The sequence below is a fragment of the Perca flavescens genome, chromosome 3 (assembly GCF_004354835.1).
Source record: "Perca flavescens isolate YP-PL-M2 chromosome 3, PFLA_1.0, whole genome shotgun sequence".
Lineage (NCBI taxonomy): Eukaryota > Metazoa > Chordata > Actinopteri > Perciformes > Percidae > Perca > Perca flavescens.
The window spans coordinates 35,164,599-35,187,098 of NC_041333.1; the positions used below are offsets into that span (position 1 = coordinate 35,164,599).

At 37.4% G+C, this 22,500-nt stretch overlaps 1 protein-coding gene across 1 annotated transcript in view; it reads right to left on the bottom strand.

The window, feature by feature from the left end:
• The window catches only part of pak1 (p21 protein (Cdc42/Rac)-activated kinase 1), a 111,392-nt gene that overhangs the window by 5,303 nt on the left and 83,589 nt on the right, over positions 1 to 22,500 (bottom strand). Inside the window, 5 exon segments of the mRNA XM_028573532.1 lie at positions 3,749 to 3,848; positions 5,464 to 5,581; positions 11,188 to 11,300; positions 14,516 to 14,564; positions 17,335 to 17,398. Of these exon segments, the coding sequence (XP_028429333.1) occupies positions 3,749 to 3,848; positions 5,464 to 5,581; positions 11,188 to 11,300; positions 14,516 to 14,564; positions 17,335 to 17,398 (444 nt within the window).

Consider the following 22,500-nt stretch of genomic DNA (forward strand, 5'->3'; position numbering starts at 1 on the left):
TATATGACATGATGTCAGCAGTATACCACCGATAATACAGACGTGATTCAGATTATATATATTAAATATATGACGTGATGTCAGCAGTATACCACCGATAACACAGATGTGATTCAGATTATATATATTAATATATGACGTGATTCAGATTATATATATTAAATATATGACGTGATGTCAGCAGTATACCACCGATAATACAGACGTGATTCAGATTATATATATTAATATATGACGTGATTCAGATTATATATATTAAATATATGACGTGATACAGATTATATATATTAAATATATGATGTGATTCAGATTATATATATTAAATATATGACGTGATTCAGATTATATATATTAATATATGACGTGATTCAGATTATATATATTAATATATGACGTGATTCAGATTATATATATTAAATATATGACGTGATTCAGATTATATATATTAATATATGACATGATTCAGATTATATATATTAATATATGACGTGATTCAGATTATATATATTAAATATATGACGTGATTCAGATTATATATATTAAATATATGACGTGATTCAGATTATATATATTAATATATGAGGTGATTCAGATTATATATATTAATATATGAGGTGATTCAGATTATATATATTAATATATGAGGTGATTCAGATTATATATATTAATATATGAGGTGATTCAGATTATATATATTAATATATGACGTGATTCAGATTATATAAATTAATATCTGACGTGATTCAGATTATATATATTAATATATGACGTGATTCAGATTATATATATTAATATATGACGTGATTCAGATTATATATATTAATATATGACGTGATTCAGATTATATATATATAAATATATGACGTGATTCAGATTATATATATATAAAAATATGACGTGATTCAGATTATATATATTAATATATGACGTGATTCAGATTATATATATATATAAAAATATGACGTGATTCAGATTATATATATATAAAAATATGACGTGATTCAGATTATATATATTAATATATGACGTGATTCAGATTATATATATTAAATATATGACGTGATTTAGATTATATATATTAATATATGACGTGATTCAGATTATATATATATAAATATATAAATGATTCAGATTATATATATATATATAAATATATGACGTGATTCAGATTATATATATTAATATATGACGTGATTCAGATTATATATATTAATATATGAGGTGATTCAGATTATATATATTAATATATAAGGTGATTCAGATTATATATATTAATACATGAGGTGATTCAGATTATATATATTAAATATATGAGGTGATTCAGATTATATATATAAATATCTGACGTGATTCAGATTATATATATATAAATATATGACGTGATTCAGATTATATATATATAAATATATGACGTGATTCAGATTATATATATTAATATATGACGTGATTCAGATGATATATATTAATATATGATGTGATTCAGATTATATATATTAATATATGAGGTGATTCAGATTATATATATTAATATATGAGGTGATTCAGATTATATATATTAATATATGAGGTGATTCAGATTATATATATTAATACATGAGGTGATTCAGATTATATATATTAAATATATGAGGTGATTCAGATTATATATATAAATATCTGACGTGATTCAGATTATATATATATAAATATATGACGTGATTCAGATTATATATATATAAATATATGACGTGATTCAGATTATATATATTAATATATGACGTGATTCAGATTATATATATTAATATATGAGGTGATTCAGATTATATATATTAATATATGACGTGATTCAGATTATATATATTAATATATGACGTGATTCAGATTATATATATTAAATATATGAGGTGATTCAGATTATATATTATATATATTATTATATATATTAATATGAGGTGATTCAGATTATATATATTAATATATGAGGTGATTCAGATTATATATATTAATATATGAGGTGATTCAGATTATATATATTAATATATGAGGTGATTCAGATTATATATATTAATATATGAGGTGATTCAGATATATATATTAATATATAGGTGATTCAGATTATATATATATATATAATATATGAGGTGATTCAGATTATATATATTAATATATGAGGTGATTCAGATTATATATATTAATATATGAGGTGATTCAGATTATATATATTAATATATGAGGTGATTCAGATTATATATATTAATATATGACGTGATTCAGATTATATATATTAATATATGACGTGATTCAGATTATATATATTAATATATGAGGTGATTCAGATTATATATATTAATATATGAGGTGATTCAGATTATATATATTAATATATGAGGTGATTCAGATTATATATATTAATATATGAGGTGATTCAGATTATATATATTAATATATGAGGTGATTCAGATTATATATATTAATATATGACGTGATTCAGATTATATATATTAAATATAGGACGTGATTCAGATTATATATATTAATATATGACGTGATTCAGATTATATATATTAATATATGACGTGATTCAGATTATATATATTAATATATGACGTGATTCAGATTTATATATATAAAATATATGACGTGATTCAGATTATATATATTAAATATGACGTGATTCAGATTATATATATATAAAATATATGGCGTGATTCAGATTATATATATATAAAAATATGACGTGATTCAGATTATATATATATAAAAATATGACGTGATTCAGATTATATATATTAATATATGACGTGATTCAGATTATATATATTAAATATATGACGTGATTCAGATTATATATATTAAATATATGACGTGATTCAGATTATATATATATAAATATATAAATGATTCAGATTATATATATATATAAATATATGACGTGATTCAGATTATATATATTAATATATGACGTGATTCAGATTATATATATTAATATATGACGTGATTCAGATTATATATATTAAATATATGACGTGATTCAGATTATATATATATTAATATATGAGGTGATTCAGATTATATATATTAATATATGATGTGATTCAGATTATATATATTAATATATGACGTGATTCAGATTATATATATTAATATATGACGTGATTCAGATTATATATATTAATATATGAGGTGATTCAGATTATATATATTAATATATGAGGTGATTCAGATTATATATATTAATATATGACGTGATTCAGATTATATATATTAATATATGAGGTGATTCAGATTATATATATTAAATATATGACGTGATTCAGGTTATATATATTAATATATGAGGTGATTCAGGTTATATATATTAATATATGACGTGATTCAGGTTATATATATTAATATATGAGGTGATTCAGGTTATATATATTAATATATGAGGTGATTCAGGTTATATATATTAATATATGACGTGATTCAGATTATATATATTAATATATGAGGTGATTCAGATTATATATATTAATATATGACGTGATTCAGATTATATATATTAATATATGAGGTGATTCAGGTTATATATATTAATATATGACGTGATTCAGGTTATATATATTAATATATGACGTGATTCAGGTTATATATATTAATATATGAGGTGATTCAGGTTATATATATTAATATATGAGGTGATTCAGGTTATATATATTAATATATGACGTGATTCAGGTTATATATATTAATATATGAGGTGATGTGAGCTACTGTGTGGACTGACTGAGTTTGACGGAGCCGTCCATGCCCAGCAGGATGTTGTCGCTCTTAATGTCTCGATGGATGACCTGGTTCGAGTGGAGGAACTCCAACGCCTGGAGACACTGGAGACAGACAGGCAGACAGACAGTTAACAGAGAGACAGGAAGACAGAGAGACAGAAAGAAAGACAGAGAGCGAGAGAGAGAGACATACAGACATTTAACAGAGAGACAGACAGGCAGACAGACAGTTAACAGAGAGACAGGAAGACAGAGAGACAGACAGAAAGACAGAGAGCGAGAGAGAGAGAGACATACAGACATTTAACAGAGAGACAGACAGGTAGACAGACAGACAGAGCGCAAAAGAGAGAGACAGACAGAACAGAGACAGACAGGTAGACAGACAGACAGTTAACAGAGAGACAGGAAGACAGAGAGACAGAAAGACAGAGAGCGAGAGAGACAGACAGACAGACAGACATTTAACAGAGAAACAGACAGACAGACAGTTACCAGAGAGACAGGAAGACAGAGAGACAGACAGACAGAGAGCGAGAGAGAGAGACATACAGACATTTAACAGAGAGACAGGCAGGTAGACAGACAGAGCGCGAAAGAGAGAGACAGACAGAACAGAGACAGACAGGTAGACAGACAGACAGTTAACAGAGAGACAGAAAGCGAGAGAGACAGACAGACAGACAGACATTTAACAGAGAAACAGACAGACAGACAGTTACCAGAGAGACAGGAAGACAGAGAGACAGACAGACAGAGAGCGAGAGAGAGAGACATACAGACATTTAACAGAGAGACAGGCAGGTAGACAGACAGAGCGCGAAAGAGAGAGACAGACAGAACAGAGACAGACAGGTAGACAGACAGACAGTTAACAGAGAGACAGGAAGACAGAGAGACAGACAGACAGACAGACAGAGAGCGAGAGAGACAGACAGACAGACATTTAACAGAGAAACAGACAGGTAGACAGACAGACAGAAAGCGAAAGAGAGAGACAGACAGAACAGAGACAGACAGGTAGACAGACAGACAGTTAATAGAGAGACAGACAGAAAGACAGAGAGCGAGAGAGACAGACAGACATTTAACAGAGAAACAGACAGGTAGACAGACAGACAGAAAGCGAAAGAGAGAGACAGACAGAACAGAGACAGACAGGTAGACAGACAGACAGTTAACAGAGAGACAGACAGTTAACAGAGAGACAGACAGACAGAAAGACAGAGAGCGAGAGAGACAGACAGACAGACATTTAACAGAGAAACAGACAGGTAGACAGACAGACAGAAAGCGAAAGAGAGAGACAGACAGAACAGAGACAGACAGGTAGACTGACAGACAGTTAACAGAGAGAGACCGATAGACACACAGACAGACAGCGAGAGAGACAGACAGAGACAGACAGACGGCGAGAGAGACAGCGAGATAGACAGACAAACAGACAGATAGACAGACAGAGACAGAGAGACAGACAGACTGAGAGAGAGACAGAGAGAGAGACAGACAGACAGACAGCAAGAGAAACACAGACAGAGAGAGACGGACAGAGACAGACAGACAGAGAGGGAGACAGTGAGAGAGACAGACAGACAGACAAACAGACAGACAGACAGCAAGAGAGAAAGACAGAGAGACAGACAGACAGTCATGTCAAAGTATGTGCAGTTTTCTTTCTTTTTAACTTCCGAGCAGAGCTGGGCCTCGCGTGTCTCACCTCTCTGCACACGGCAGCGATCTGGGCTTCGTCCATGCAGGTTTCTGTGACCACGTCGGTCAGCGAGCCTCCGGCCAAGTACTCCATCACCACCCACAGCTCGTCACCCACCAGGTAACTACGGGAAACGCCAAGACACGCCAGTGTTTACAGTATATAAACGACAGGACTTGAAATCTGCTTCAGACCTAGAGGGGACACGCTATATTCAGCTTTTTAAAAATAAGAAACCATTTTTCAATGGAGGGAAATGTTGCTGCGGTGGGTCAGACAACGTGTAAATAGTTTGGCTATCTTCTTAAAGTGCCCGTACGCTAGCGTTAGCATGATAGCGTTAGCATGCTACCTTGTTCTCAATGGCAAAGCACTGCTACAACACACACAAGTCCACCATCATCTCCAGAAGAACTACTCCCATGTGCTCCCTGGTTTAGAAGAAGTCTCCCAGCTGATCCTGCCTTGGAACTGACTGAAGTCGGAGAAACAGCCTTTCTTTTACTGTCTATGGAGCTAGCTGACATGATCTACATCTGAGCTACTGAGCATGTGCGAGTGCAATCAAATATAGTACAGAAGAAGAAGAAGAAAAGATGCCTCACTCTGTAGCTAAAACAGAGCGCTCATCACACAGGGTGAAAAGAGGAGCTGCAGCAATGTGCAGTACAACAAAAAGATGGTGTTTTTTGAAAATTAAACCATGTAAACCTATTCTGGTACAACCTTAAAATAGAGTTATGAACCTGAAAATGAGCATAATATGGGCGCTTTAAAATCTTGTCTTTTTTTGTAGATTTGCACTTAAAATATTTTTGTTATTTTTCACTTCTACAGTTAAGAGTTCACTGAGCTGAGTCTGCTTCTTCTTTACATCACTTGCAAATTCTCCCTGATTTTAGATTATTTGGCTTCCTTTTATTTCATCTAGTTGTTTGTAGTCTTGCATTGCCAGACCCCATCTCCACAGCGCTCTATTAGAGAGGTGCACGTCAGACTACGGCGCAGGGTCTACGTAACCATGGCGTAGATTTTACGCAGAAGTATAAATCACGCTCTAGTCATTCGTAACCTCTGTGGTTTAAGTCGTGTCTATTGTATTCTGGTTTTGGAGGTTCAGGTTTTGCCTTTTCTTGGCTTTATGCTTTAAAGCACTTTCTAAACAAAGTTTGGTTACACTTCACTTGAAGGTATCTACATAAGAGTGACACGACACTGTCATGAACGTGTCATAAACATTATCGTAAGTCGTAAACGTTTATGACATAACGCTTCTTTTAGGGAGAGTCATTCGGTTATTGTCAGGACAAGTTAGGGTTAGATTTGGGTTAAAACGCAACAGCGGGGCACGAGGCAGCGGGGCAGAGGGGCACGGGCACAAGGGGACCACTGGTGTGAATAAAAACACTTTAAAGAACTCCTTAAAAAACCAGGTTCGGTTAAATAAAAATGACGGGGCTGTTTAAAAAAAAGGGGGGGGGTTCAGATATTAAAAGGAGGTTAAAAGAACCACTGGAAAGGAAGGACAGCGGGAATTTAAAACTTTGAATAAAAGGTCAACTCCACAACAACTCCGGTGTCTCTCCCAGAGAATTATCGAGGTAAATTCTTTTTTAAATTAAAATAAATAAAAAATAAAAAAATAAAAAAACACCCACATGCCTACATACATATATACACACAGTCGTGTGATAAATAAAATTTAAAAAAAGCCTGGTGTCCCAATATAAAATATAAACTCTATTATAATCTTAAAACAATGTTATTTGAATTAAAAAATTAAAACATTAAATACTGTCTGTGTTACTTGCTCTTGAGGTTAAAAATATCCATACACATACCATTCAGGGTTAATAATAAGTGCTATGTTAAAAGTGCTTTAAGAAGTAAAAAAGTGCCACACAATAAATAACATAAATCATTTAAAATACATCATATAAATTAAACCAAACTGTTAGTAAAAAATGCATAAAACCAATGGCATGTGTATAATTATGCTAAAATCTTGAGGCAAGTAATTCAATTCGTAACTATAAAATTAAAATAATAATAAATAATAATAATAATAATAATAATAATAATAATAATAATAATAAATATAAATTATATATTAGTGACAGACAAAAAATCCAATCAAATTCTTAAAATTTAAATATGACCGAATAAAAGTTATAAAAGGACAAACAAGGCATCTTCAAAATATTTATTAAAATAAAAAAAAATCAAGGTATTGGGTAGGACAAGTTATGGTTAGAGTTAGAGTTAGGGTTCATGTGTCAAGACAGTCTCGTGTCACTCTTATGTAGATACCTTCAAGTGAAGTGTAACCAATGTTTATTATAAGTACTAGTAGTATTAGATGTGTCACACTTTGCTAGCTGTGATTGGTCAGTTTTAGTGTTTCATGAAGCATCATGTACCAACTGGCTACTTAATGCTGGACTAATGAAATTAATTTGAAATCAATTAAATTGATTAAAAAGTAACTGATGATAGTTGGACACACATTTAACAGCATTTAGGAATATAAAAACAGACAATAGCATTCTTTTGTCAGTCCTGGAAACACACACACACACACACACACACACACACACACACACACACACACTAAATCAGTAGCTGTTAAAATGTGGTTTCCACAGGGATGACAGCAGCATCACCAGTCTTGCATGTGACTCTAAATATCTCTCAAGACAAACAGGTAACTACGGTAACCAGACATCCCCCCCATCACCCCTTTGACATGTCTGGTGTGTTGGCATGGCAACATCAACAGTGAACTAAAAAGCCTCTCATCATTGGTCAGATTTCAAAGCTCTGGAACGTCACAAAAAGGTGTTTTCCAGGTTTCCAAGGAACGTTTGACAACTTCACATTGGAGTTATTTTACAGCAGATTGTGTGTTTTTAAACTTCTTTCACATATTTACTGCATTCAATATATTTTATTGTCAGAAAAAGCAGGATTCAGGGCGCTTTTTCACACATTTAGGTAGACTGTGTGCGATTCTAGGTGAAGTTTCAACAGCATTGTTGCATTTTTCATTTGGTTCGGTCAGCGCTCACACTACACTCACTACTCTGTCAAACGCACCCTTGTTAAAGGTGCCGTAGGTAGGACTGCGAAGATCCAGGACTTAGACAAAAAAATGTGAACATCGACAACTTCTCAGTCCCTCCCCCCCTTTCTACTAAAACCCAAAACGGTCTCCTAAGCCCCTCCCCCCACAAGGGAGAATGAATGCGTGTGCATTACAGTGCGGATACCGGACAGTTTGGACAGATATTTAGAAATGATGTTCCGGTTCGGGCTCGGTCACATCGGAAATAAGTTTTGTACACAGTGTATGCGGTGTCCGAAATAAACCCCAGACTGAAAGCCAAGTTCATTCATTTGGAAAAGTTAACACATTGAACATTTTAAATTAAACAGCTTATTAACGTCCGCCTGTTGCCTCATGTGCCTTCCTACAGTTGCTGAATAAAAGCTTTCCACACAAACAAACGTAGGCCTACATTATAATTAAAATTAGAATAAGAAAAGTCTTCATTGTCATTGTCACAAGTACAACGCCATTTAAAGTGCTCTCCAGTCAGTGCATCAGTTCATTAAGTTTAAGAAAGAAAAAAAAAAAAAAAAAAAAAAAAAAAAAATATATATATATATATATATATATATATATATATATATATATATATATATATAGTTAGTTTGTTATATTTTATTTCTGTGTCATGCCAAACATCTTGGCCCATCCCACATGGGATTACAAGACACCACAAATTCACTTATTCAACAAACATCTTCCCGTTGCATATACAAATCCTTCGAACAAAAACATGAATACAAATATATAGACATACACACACATTCATGTATACACACGTACACACATACCACACACAAAAAACTAGTTCTCATCTACACTCGATAAAGAGCTTTTTTCCTCTTCTCCCAGGCTTTATCTAAATAATTAGCCAATTTACTGTATATGTTTCATATGTGAACAGCCATCTCAATCTTTGAGCATCATCCATATTTACCAAATCAATCTCTGCTTTTATCCTACAAAACAAAAAATCACGCTGCTCACGATAAATATTGTATATATATATATATATATATATATATATATATATATATAAAATGTAAGTCCTAATAAATATAATGTGAATCCTAATGTTGTTTAAAAAGAATAAATAGAACATGTAGCAGCGGTATAACGGTATTAACATATCTTCACAGCATAAAAACAGTATGAACATACTGTTACATACATCTACAGACATGATCTATTCCACATCAGGGTGGTTACATGTGTCATTAGAGAAAAAAAAAAAGAGATTTTATCTGTGTCGGGCTTGGGTCGGGCTCGATCAGCACTCTAATGTGCATGAGCAGTGATTGACACGCAGTTAGACACCCCCACTCTTGCCCTGATTGGTGCATCTGAGAAGTTAGACACCCCCACTCTTGCCCTGATTGGTGCATCTGAGAAGTTAGACACCCCCACTCTTGCCCTGATTGGTGCATCTGAGAAGTTAGACACCCCCACTCTTGCCCTGATTGGTGCATCTGAACAGTTAGACACCCCTACACCAGGCTGTGGTTTTTAATGACCTGCTTCATGTAGTTTTACTGGAACATAGGGTCAGTTTCAGCAAAGTTAGTTTTATAAGGCTTACCTACTGCACCTTTAACAAATGTCACAAGGTGGAAACAGTCGCTGGTCTATTGGACAGAATATCTGAGTAATGCCGTGGTTATTTTTTTTTCTGGTTTTGCTTTAGTGTTTAGCAAGCAAAGTGAGCAGCCGACAGACAGCGAGAGAAGAAGAGAGAGAGATGATAAGAGAGTCATGATAAGATTACAGATCTGAGAGTTTTCATCTCTTATATGATATACAGGTTAGAGCTGGGCGATTTGTTTCCCTAAAAAAATCTGCGATTTTTTTTATAAAAAACTTGATTTACAATTCGATTTCCCCCCCCCTCTTCCATTTAAAACAAAATAACTGCGAACTGTAAATATATTTTAAAAATATATATTTATTGTATTTAATTAAAGTGCATCAACATAAACAAAATTGCAAAGGCAAACCATTTCTCTGAGTAAAAAGTCACTGTGCAGTGTGCAACAAAGATTGTTAAACATCCAAATTATTTATACTGTATTTGGATTAAAAAAATCGATTTTTTGAAAATATGAATCGATTTGACCTACCAACTCGATTTTTAAATCAAACCGATTTTTTTCCCAGCCCTAATACAGGTTTGTATGCTGGGTGCAAGGTTGAAATTGCAGGCTAGTAAATGCACCGTTTTCTGGTTCTCTTCCCGTATTTTGGTCGGATCGCATTCTTACATGCAGTGAACCAACTCTACAGAGACCCCCGTGTGTTCAAGCATGCCAGAGTTTGATTGTTTGGTTTGGAAGTGCTGTTACAGGATCTATCATCAATGTCTTCAATCCATGTCATTATGTGTATGTGTGTGTGTGTGTTTGTCTATCTATCCTGGTGGATAGAAAACAGTCTGTTGATATGCCTGGTGCCATTTTCAAATCAAATCAAAATGGTCCCCATGGAGTTGATTTTCACAACTTTGTGTGTACCCTAGTGGTCAGAGATGGTATTGTGGTGTGTGAATTTGCACTGGTGTGTGTGTGTGTGTGTGTGTGTGTGTGTGTGTGTGTGTGTGCGTGTGTGTGGGTGTGTGTGTCTCTAACCTGTCCAGGTAGTTGACTATATTTGGGTTCTTATTTTCCCTCATCACCAGAATCTCATTGATGATCAGTTCCTTTTTCGGCTGCTGCTGCAGGTTCATCTGTTTAATGGCAACCTGAGGGAAAAAAAACGAGAAATGTTCGACTTCCCACTTTCTCACATTCACGCAAATAAATCAACACAGATTTGAAAAGAAACCAGCAGCAAAAAAGAGGTAGTAGGAAGTGGGGTAGAGCTGCACCAATTAGTCAATTGTGATTAGTCGATAGACAGAAAAATAACTACCGTATTTTCCGGACTATAAGTCGCACTTTTTTTCCTACTTTGGCTGGTCCTGCGACTTATACTCAGGTGCAACTTATAGATCAAAATATATATATTTAAAAATGATTTTTAAATGTTAATTAATTCATACTGAAAATATCAGCTGCGAGAAGGCGCTCTAGGCTTGTGACAACTATATGCTGCTCCTAAAGACAACTGAGAAAGAAAAGAGACAAACTGCAGGTAGTAAAATATGCAGCCCCGAAAACGGTAATCGAGGAGCAGAAAGAAAGTTTGAAATGAGGGAGAAACTTGTGAGGGAGACTGGAGAAAAGGTGACTCTTACTGCAATGAAGAAAACAAAGAAAGCTAATCGGCTAATCGCGGGCTGAAAGCTAGACGGTTGAATAACGTGCTGCCGGAAGGGGCTGGTCAACGGTTACGTCTCCACGTCTTGGTAGTTGTTCTGTGTGCTATTATATAGTTCAATAACTGTTAATGTGTTACGTTAACATACGGGACACCTACCGTATTCAGCCTGTTATTATGTGTGCTGTTGTGTAGTTGACAGATGAAAAAGGCTGATTTTGTACATTTTCTAAATAAATGCGACTTATAGTCAAGTGCGACTTATATATGTTTTTTTCCTCTTCATGACGAATTTTTTGACTGATGCGACTTATACTCCGGAGCGACTTACAGTCGGGAAAATACGGTATTTATGGTAATTAATTCATTGTTTGAGTAATGGGCGTAAAAACAACAGAAGATGCTGTTTTCAGCCTCTCAAATATGGAGATTTGTGTGCCCTTTTTTTGTATTATATCATTGTGAAATGAACATATTTGGGTTTTGGACAAAAACATGACATTAAGACATCACCTTGGACTTTATAAAACTGGGATGGACATTTCTCCCTATTTTCTGACATTTTATAAACCAAAGGATTAATTGATTAATCGTGAAAATAACAAAAAAGAAAGAAAGACAGACAGACCGGTTTATTAAAAGGAAAAAGATAACTTGAGGGGGAATAAAAAACTGACAGAAATAGCTAAATCCGAAGGCAGTAAAACGGTTGACAGGCAGCGGGACAGACATTAAACGTGAGCACACAGACTAATCCTCGGAGGGGGAGACTGTGGAGGATTATCCCGACAGGCGAGCTGAGCTCCTTAAAAATTAACCTGGAAGTCGCCGCTGTTGAAGCCAGACTTCAATCCAGTTACCTCCACAATGTTGTCACTGTGCAAACTCCAGCTGGACCTGCTGCTCTCTCCCCTTAGAGCACATGTTGTCAAACTCCAGGCCCGCGGGCCAAATCCAGCCCTTTGCAGATTATGATCCGGCCCGCATATGAATATACAGTACAGGCCAAAAGTTTAGACACACCTTCTCATTCAATGAGTTTCCTTTTTATTTTCATGACTATTTACATTGTAGATTCTCACTGAAGGCATCAAAACTATGAATGAACACATATGGAATTATGTACTTAACAAAAAAGTGTGAAATAACTGAAAACATGTCTTATATTTTAGATTCCTCAAAGTAGCCACCCTTTGCTTTTTTTGATAACTCTGCAAACCCTTGGTGTTCTCTCAATGAGCTTCATGAGGTAGTCACCTGAAATGGTTTTACCTTCACAGGTGTGCTTTGTCAGGGTTAATTAGTGGAATTTATTCCCTTATTAATAAAAAAGCAAAGGGTGGCTACTTTGAAGCCCAGAATGCACCTGAACACACCCCCTGTAAGACCAGCATGCCCAGAATGCACCTGAACACACCTCCCTGTAAGACCAGCATGCCCAGAATGCACCTGAACACACCTCCCTGTAAGACCAGCACGCCCAGAATGCACCTGAACACAACTCCCTGTAAGACCAGCATGCCCAGAATGCACCTGAACACACCTTCCTGTAAGACCAGCATGCCCAGAATGCACCTGAACACACCTCCCTGTAAGACCAGCACACCCAGAATGCACCTGAACACACCTCCCTGTAAGACCAGCACGCCCAGAATGCACCTGAACACACCTCCCTGTAAGACCAGCATGCCCAGAATGCACCTGAACACACCTCCCTGTAAGACCAGCACGCCCAGAATGCACCTGAACACACCTCCATGTAAGACCAGCACGCCCAGAATGCACCTGAACACACCACCCCTGTAAGACCAGCATGCCCAGAATGCACCTGAACACACCTCCCTGTAAGACCAGCACGCCCAGAATGCACCTGAACACACCTCCCTGTAAGACCAGCACGCCCAGAATGCACCTGAACACACCTCCCTGTAAGACCAGCATGCCCAGAATGCACCTGAACACACCTCCCTGTAAGACCAGCACGCCCAGAATGCACCTGAACACACCTCCCTGTAAGACCAGCACGCCCAGAATGCACCTGAACACACCTCCCTGTGAGACCAGCACGCCCAGAATGCACCTGAACACACCTCCCTGTGAGACCAGCACGCCCAGAATGCACCTGAACACACCTTCCTGTGAGACCAGCCCGCCCATGGACCACAGATGGGTGCAGGTGCATTCGCTGTTTAAACGACGTGGGCTCTGGACGGGAAACTAACTACTGGGTCGGTGTTAAACTACCAAAGACACCTGCGTCGGGTGCAAGTTAGGGCCCTTAAACTGAAGCAAAATACCCAAAGTCCAAAAGTTTTTGCCTGTAGTGTCTTCCGTTTCTGTATCCAGTCAGTCCCCAAATATATAAAAAAAAAAACAGACTGGTGTTAAGGATTGAAAACAGAAACTGTCTTTTCAACAACCGGATCATTCTGTGAGATTTTTAGCCATTTTAGCAGCATGTCCACCGTTTCTGTACAAACTGAAATATCTTAATAATTATTAGATGGATTGCAACAAAATGACAGATCATGGAAGTCAGTAAGTACAGCCTGTGCTGAAGTTTTAATCTTGTTAATTAACATGCTCCTGTATTCCCTTTGTAACCAACGAGCATGGCTGTACACTGAAGGAGGAGGGAGAACAGAGGGATGTAGGAAGGAGACTAAACTGATATGGAGGAAGAGAAATGAAACTGACCTCCTGTCCTGTAGCGATGTCAATAGCTGTGTACACTGTCCCAGACGCCCTGAAAACAGATAGCAGTTACACATCACGGCATCGTAAACCTATTTATTCATGTATTTAAGGCCTAGAAAAACTTGCTTTTTGACTTTGAACTTGATCCAAAAGACTTCTACCGTGTTATCAGATGCAAACTCTGGTTTTAGCAGAATTGTAGGATATTATTTCTTTTGAGTTGTGGATGTGGAAAAAAAAAAAAAAAAGACAGAATTTGAGGACATCATGTTGGGCTTTGGGATGCACTGGTCCACATTTCACACTGACATTTCTGACATTTAATCAAAAAAATGACCTATCAATCGATTGATCAAGGAAATAATGGACAGATTATTGGACCATGTAAGCCCTTAAATCAATGTGAGCATCAAAACTATCGATAAGAAAGTTCTCAGATCTAATGATTGTAGTTGGTCCACAGCCCAAGTTTAGTTTTTAAGCTTTTTAAATGTTAGTCATTCGTCATCTGCTCTCGCTTTTCCAACGTTTCAGACACAGATATGGTAATAATAACGATCAACATTATCAAACATTAGAGATGTTCCGATACCGATACCAGTATTTGTATCGCCTCCGATACTGCCTAAAACGCTGGTACCGGTATCGGGAAGTACTGGAGTTTATGCACCGATCTGATACCACGTAATAAAGCCCTGAAGAAAATCTACGTTAAAGTAGTTTATTTCCGTTCTTTTTCCGTTATAACGGACTGTCAAACTTGAGAATAAAAGAAGTTCTGGGGCATTCAAGAGTTTAACCTGAGCCAGACAGACAACAGAGATAGAAATCATATCACATCCATACAGAGAGAGTAGTATACAGTTGTTATACATCATATCACATCCATACAGAGATAGTAGTAAACAGCTGTTATACATCATATCACATCCATACAGAGATAGTAGTATACAGCTGTTAAAACATAATAAAATATATGAAACACTGGTATCGGATTGGTACTCAGTATCTGCTGATACTCAAGTTCAGGTATCGGAATCAGTATCGGACCATCACTAATATACATAACACCCTAAGGATATATTGGTATATGGTGTATGTAGGAAAGTGGGTTAATAAACCCTTTTGTGCTTGTGGATAGAGCAAGAAACAAGTTGACTTAAGGTTTACACTATGTACCAAGTTTTGGATCCTACACTTTGGTTTTCCCCAGGCCTCCAGGAACAGATCAATACACAATGAAAGAAACTCGTTAGTTGCAGCCTTACGTACATTTCTTGGGAAAAAAGTAATTCAGCTTGAAAAAACACAAAAAAAACAACTAATCGGCTAAAGAAATCTTAGTCGACTGAGACTAAAACGACTGATTTAATTAATAGAAATGTAATCGTGATCATAATTTCGGCTCCCTATGATCACAAAAACAGATTAATCGAGAAAAAAAATTATTTAGGTCATTATGTTTTGCAAGTAAACTCTTATTTTCTCTTAAAAAGTAAAGTTGAAATAGGAAAAATATTAAGGCAAAGTTCACAGTTACTTCTCCCACTGTTTTTTAAGTTCAATAATTGCAACATCTTTCCAGAAGTCAACGAATAATCGTGTTAAATTATCTTGATTTCAATATTGACCGAAATAAAAGTGAATATGTTTTTTCCCATAATTGAGCAGCCCTAGTGCTAGGGCGTCATTTCCAATGGGGACAGATGGGACATGTCTCCCACCCCACTTTTCAAAATCCTATTTGTGTCTCCCCCACTTTCAAATGAGTTTGATATTGTTTTATCTATATAAGTGTTTGTGATTGGCCCCTATTTTGAAGGGTAACTACCGTTTTTTTCAAACTGGACCCTATTTTTCTATGTTTTTGTGTCTGAGTGACTGATGGGAACAACAATCTTTGACATTGGTCCAGTATAAAGCGAGATCGCTGCAGTCGGCAGCAGAGAAACAAGGTACAATTTAAGTTAATAGAGCAATTGTGCAGCTTGTATTTACCTTCATAAAAGTGCTAGTTTTGTCGCTGACAGACTCAGATTAATATTCTGAGTGTCTGACAATGTTATCGAAAGGATTTCTAAGGAGGTCAACCTTTCTGTTAAAGAGTAAGATCCTTTTTTTAAACATAAAAACATCTGGGAAATTGCGTTTGCTAAACCCACCAGACTCCATGTAAATAAAGAGTGATTTAAGCATCGTAAAACACACTTCATTCAAAGACTACAGAAACAAAATAAAACTATGAAAAGCTGTTTGGGGTCATTTGTCTACTTTTCCAACCATCACAACTCTAGTTTTGGTTGAAATAAACACATAGTTTACCGATTTACATGTGACAATATGTTGGCTCTTTACACGCTAAAAGTAGTGATTTTTTAAATGGAGTCTGGTGGGTTTAGAGCTAGAGACTTCAGAGCTGTTTCTGGTTCAACAGAAAGGTCTCAAAGAGGTTTTAAAGGTCTTTCTCTGAAGGAATCCTTTCCATAATAATGTCAGACACTTAGAGTATTAATCTTTTAATTAATCTGGTAAATACAAGATGGACAATTGCCCTATTAACTTACATTGTTGATCCCATCAGTCACATAGACACAAAAACATATGAAAATAGGGTCCACATTGAAAACAAACGGTAGTTACCCTTTAAGCAATAAAGAAAGTAAGACATCTTCATTCTTTTACATAGTTTAGTAGCCTACTTTTCTTTCTGGCATAATTTCATTATGGTCAACTTAATTATTCCCTGGATTTTGTATCACCATAGTCCCTATAAAGTTATGTAGAAATGCAGGAAATGGGATTCAAATCGAAAACATTACCCCTGTCCAATCTTCTCAAAGCGTGTATACTTCTTCTTGGGGTCTCCCACACTCACAATCGTCCCTGAGTTAAAGAACGACAGAAAAAAAGAGGCAAACTGTGATTATTGAATGTATGTAGAGAAATAAAAGCAGGTCCTATGATCCATGTGTTCGTCTCACTGAACCACTGAATCTGAATGGATACAACAGTCGGGGGACTTTCTATCCATCCAAACTCTATGTCGATCACACTCAGGTCAGTGCAGCATGCTGACAGGGAGAGAGAGAGAGAGAGAGAGAGAGAGAGAGAGAGAGAGAGAGAGAGAGCAGGGAAAAAGGGGAGGAACATCTGAGAGAAAAGAAGGAGAGAGGAATAAGGGATGAAAAACCAAGACAGGTCAGAAACTACATGGAAATGCAAAGAATTCATGAAAAAGTTTAAAAAAACAGACGGAAGGAAAAAGGTGATGAACAAGAAAAAGAAATGAGACAGCTGGGACACAAAGACTGAACTGAAAGAAAGAAAAATCAAGAAGGAAAGAAAGAAATGAAGTGAGGAAGGAAGGAAGGAATGAATCAAGACACAGAAGGGCCAAAAAAACAAAATGGAGTGAAAGAAGGAAGAAAGCCACTAAAGGACGAGAGAAAGACTGAATGAGAACGAAAGAAAAAAAAGAGAGAGAAAGAAAAAGAGGGAGAGGAGAAACAGAGAGAAAGAAAGCGAGCGAGAAAGAGAGAAAGAAAGAAAAAGAGAGAGAAAGAAAGAGAGAAAGAGAAAGAAAGAGATAGAGGGAGAGGAAGAGGAGAAATAGAGAGAAGGAAAGAGAGAAAGAAAGAAAAAGAGAGAAAGAAATAAAGAGGGAGAGGAATAAATAGGAAGAAAAAAGAAAGAAACAAAGAAAGAAAGGAAGGAAGGAAGTAAAGGAGGAAAAAGGGAGGAAGGAAGGAAGGAAGGAAGGAAGGAAGGAAGAAAGAAAGAAAGAAAGGAAAGAAGAAAGAAAGAGAGGGAGGGAGGGAGGGAGGGAGGAAGGAAGGAAGGAAAGAAGAAAGAAAGGAAAGAAGAAAGAAAGAGAGGGAGGGAGGGAGGGAGGGAGGGAGTGAGGAAGGAAGGAAGGGAGGAAGGAAGAAAGAATGAAAGGAAGGTAGTAAGGAGGGAGGGAGGGAGGGAGGAAGGAAGGAAGGAAGGAAGGAAGGAAGGAGCGGCAGCAGCAGTTGAGTAATCAGAGTCCACAGGAGGAAAGTGATTAGAGGACCAAACGAGAGTCACTCTGTAACCGCGGGAGACCGGACGATGGAAAGAGAGAGGACGACCAATTAGACGTGAGGATGGGACAGTGGGGGCGGGGACAGTGGATATCAGGTCTGTCAATCAGAGAGGCAGACAGACAGACAGGCAGACAGACGGGCAGAATCCTGGTCTTACCAGCAGAGGGAGATCTGAGCACATCTGGACAGGCATGGTTCAAAAAATATACAGTTTTAAATTACAAATACCCAACAACACGTCTCAATATGGGGGACAAGCCTCAATTATATACATATATATACAATTATATATATATATATATATATATATATATATATATATATATACATATATATATATATATATATATATATATATATATATATATATATATATATATATATATATATATATATATACTGTATGTATATATATACAGTACAGGCCAAAAGTTTGGACACACCTTCTCATTCAATGCGTTTCCTTTTTATTTTCATGACTATTTACATTATAGATTCTCACTGAAGGCATCAAAACTATGAATGAACACATATGGAATTATGTACTTAACAAAAAAATGTGAAATAACTGAAAACATGTCTTATATTTTAGATTCCTCAAAGTAGCCACCCTTTGCTTTTTTATTAATAAGGGAAATACTTCCACTAATTAACCCTGACAAAGCACACCTGTGAAGGTAAAACCATTTCAGGTGACTACCTCATGAAGCTCATTGAGAGAACACCAAGGGTTTGCAGAGTTATCAAATTTTTTTATTGTGCACGTTATAGGTTTACAAAGTGAAAAAGCCCAAAGTTCACTTTGTAACACACGTTACAATGCTCGCCTAGCTGCTAGCATGGTACGCCCTCATACTCTGCTTCTGACTGGCTAGTAGTCCTTACCTAGGTACTGTCAGGGCCCTCATACTCTGCTTCTGACTGGCTAGTAGTCCTTACCTAGGTACTGTCAGGGCACACCCTCGTACTCTGCTTCTGACTGGCTAGTAGTCCTTACCTAGGTACTGTCAGGGCCCTCATACTCTGCTTCTGACTGGCTAGTAGTCCTTACCTAGGTACTGTCAGGGCCCTCATACTCTGCTTCTGACTGGCTAGTAGTCCTTACCTAGGTACTGTCAGGGCACGCCCTCATACTCTGCTTCTGACTGGCTAGTAGTCCTTACCTAGGTACTGTCAGGGCACGCCCTCATACTCTGCTTCTGACTGGCTAGTAGTCCTTACCTAGGTACTGTCAGGGCACGCCCTCATACTCTGCTTCTGACTGGCTAGTAGTCCTTACCTAGCTACTGAGCATGTGTGACTCCCAACAAAGATGTAACTTTAACTTTTTGGTACTAGAATAATAAAGTCTATTGGCTTTAGGAGTGGTACTAAATGATAATAATATCATTTTGTGACATATGTATCGGGATAACATCGTATCGTGGGAGCTCTGGTGATTCCCAGTCGGTTGATTTACAACGTTTGGACCTACTCCTCCCTCTCCTATGCCTCATGAAATACACGAGCAAAGTATCCTTCTGTACTGAGAGTCAGGCCATTATGTAAAAACAGAGACACTTCTAGAAACTATGCTGTTTTTAACGGGATCATTTGAAAACTGCGAGACACTGCAGGCGTGATAACGTTACGTAACATCTTTTACTTTCCACACTACAGCACTCTGTGCACTAAAGAACCATTATTTTAATCGTGATATGGAAGCCTTAAAAAATATCTAGGTTTTCTACTCGTTAAGAACATATTATACATACAGCAAAAGATTAGCTGACATCAGCACCAAGCTGACTCGAGCCTAAAATAAATCCACACCTTCCTCTGTGAGAGAATAAGTGATGAAACAGCATGCCAAAAATAGGAAGTGTGGTGTAAATGAGACTAAAATTAGCACTCGGAGACTCGCTGAACTACAGCAGGAAACGGACATGGGATGACCAATACTATTTATAGACCAAATCATTCACAGGACACGCAACACTGCATGTTAGACCTGTGCAATTAAGACTCGTATGTACCTTTGTTGGAGAAATACACGCCATTTAAAGGTGCCGTGGGTAGGATTGTGAAGATCCAGGACTTAGCCAAAGAATTGTAACATCGACAACTTCTTAGTCCCTCCCCCCTTTCCGCTAAAGCCCAAAATGGTCTCCTAAGCCCCTCCCCCCACAAGGGAGAATGAATGCGTGTGCATGAGCAGTGATTGACACGCAGTTAAGACAGCCCACCCTGGCCCTGATTGGTGCATCTGAACAGTTAGACACCTCCCCTGGCCCTGATTGGTGCATCTGAACAGTGAGATACCTCCTCTGGCCCTGATTGGTGCATCTGAACAGTTAGACACCTCCCCTGGCCCTGATTGGTGCATCTGAACAGTGAGATACCTCCTCTGGCCCTGATTGGTGCATCTGAACAGTTAGACACCTCCCCTGGCCCTGATTGGTGCATCTGAACAGTTACACACCTCCCCCTGGCCCTGATTGGTGCATCTGAACAGTTAGACACCTCCCCTGGCCCTGATTGGTGCATCTGAACAGTTAGACACCTCCCCTGGCCCTGATTGGTGCATCTGAACAGTTAGACACCTCCCCTGGCCCTGATTGGTGCATCTGAACAGTTAGACACCTCCCCTGGCCCTGATTGGTGCATCTGAAAAGGGAGCTGTGGATTTTTGCAAATCACACTACTATATACAGGCTGTAGGTGGAGCCAGAGGAGCCAGATTTTTATTTAAATTACCTACTGTGCTCATGTAGTTCTACTGGAACATAGGTTCACTTTCAGCAGATATGACAGAAAGTTAGTTTTATAAGTCTTACCTACTGCACCTTTAACCCTTGTGTTGTCCTCGGGTCAAATGCGACCTGTTTTCTACGATTTTTTATATCAGAAATATGGCCTGTCCCCTGAACACACTGTAAAAAACATCTCACTATCTGCTAGCTGCCTGTCCCCTGAACACACTGTAAAAAACATCTCCTCACTATCTGCTAGCTGCCTGTCCCCTGAACACACTGTAAAAACATCTCCTCACTATCTGCTAGCTGCCTGTCCCCTGAACACACTGTAAAAAACATCTCCCCACTATCTGCTAGCTGCCTGTCCCCTGAACACACTGTAAAAAACATCTCCCCACTATCTGCTAGCTGCCTGTCCCCTGAACACACTGTAAAAAACATCTCCTCACTATCTGCTAGCTGCCTGTCCCCTGAACACACTGTAAAAAACATCTCCCCACTATCTGCTAGCTGCCTGTCCCCTGAACACACTGTAAAAAACATCTCCTCACTATCTGCTAGCTGTCTGTCCCCTGAACACACTGTAAAAAACATCTCACTATCTGCTAGCTGTCTGTCCCCTGAACACACTGTAAAAAACATCTCACTTTCTGCTAGCTGCCTGTCCCCTGAACACACTGTAAAAAACATCTCCTCACTATCTGCTAGCTGCCTGTCCCCTGAACACACTGTAAAAAACATCTCCTCACTATCTGCTAGCTGTCTGTCCCCTGAACACACTGTAAAAACATCTCACTATCTGCTAGCTGCCTGTCCCCTGAACACACTGTAAAAACATCTCCTCACTATCTGCTAGCTGCCTGTCCCCTGAACACACTGTAAAAAAAATCTCCTCACTATCTGCTAGCTGCCTGTCCCCTGAACACACTGTAAAAAACATCTCCTCACTATCTGCTAGCTGCCTGTCCCCTGAACACACTGTAAAAAAACATCTCCTCACTATCTGCTAGCTGCCTGTCCCCTGAACACACTGTAAAAAACATCTCCTCACTATCTGCTAGCTGCCTGTCCCCTGAACACACTGTAAAAAACATCTCCTCACTATCTGCTAGCTGTCTGTCCCCTGAACACACTGTAAAAACATCTCCTCACTATCTGCTAGCTGCCTGTCCTCTGAACACAC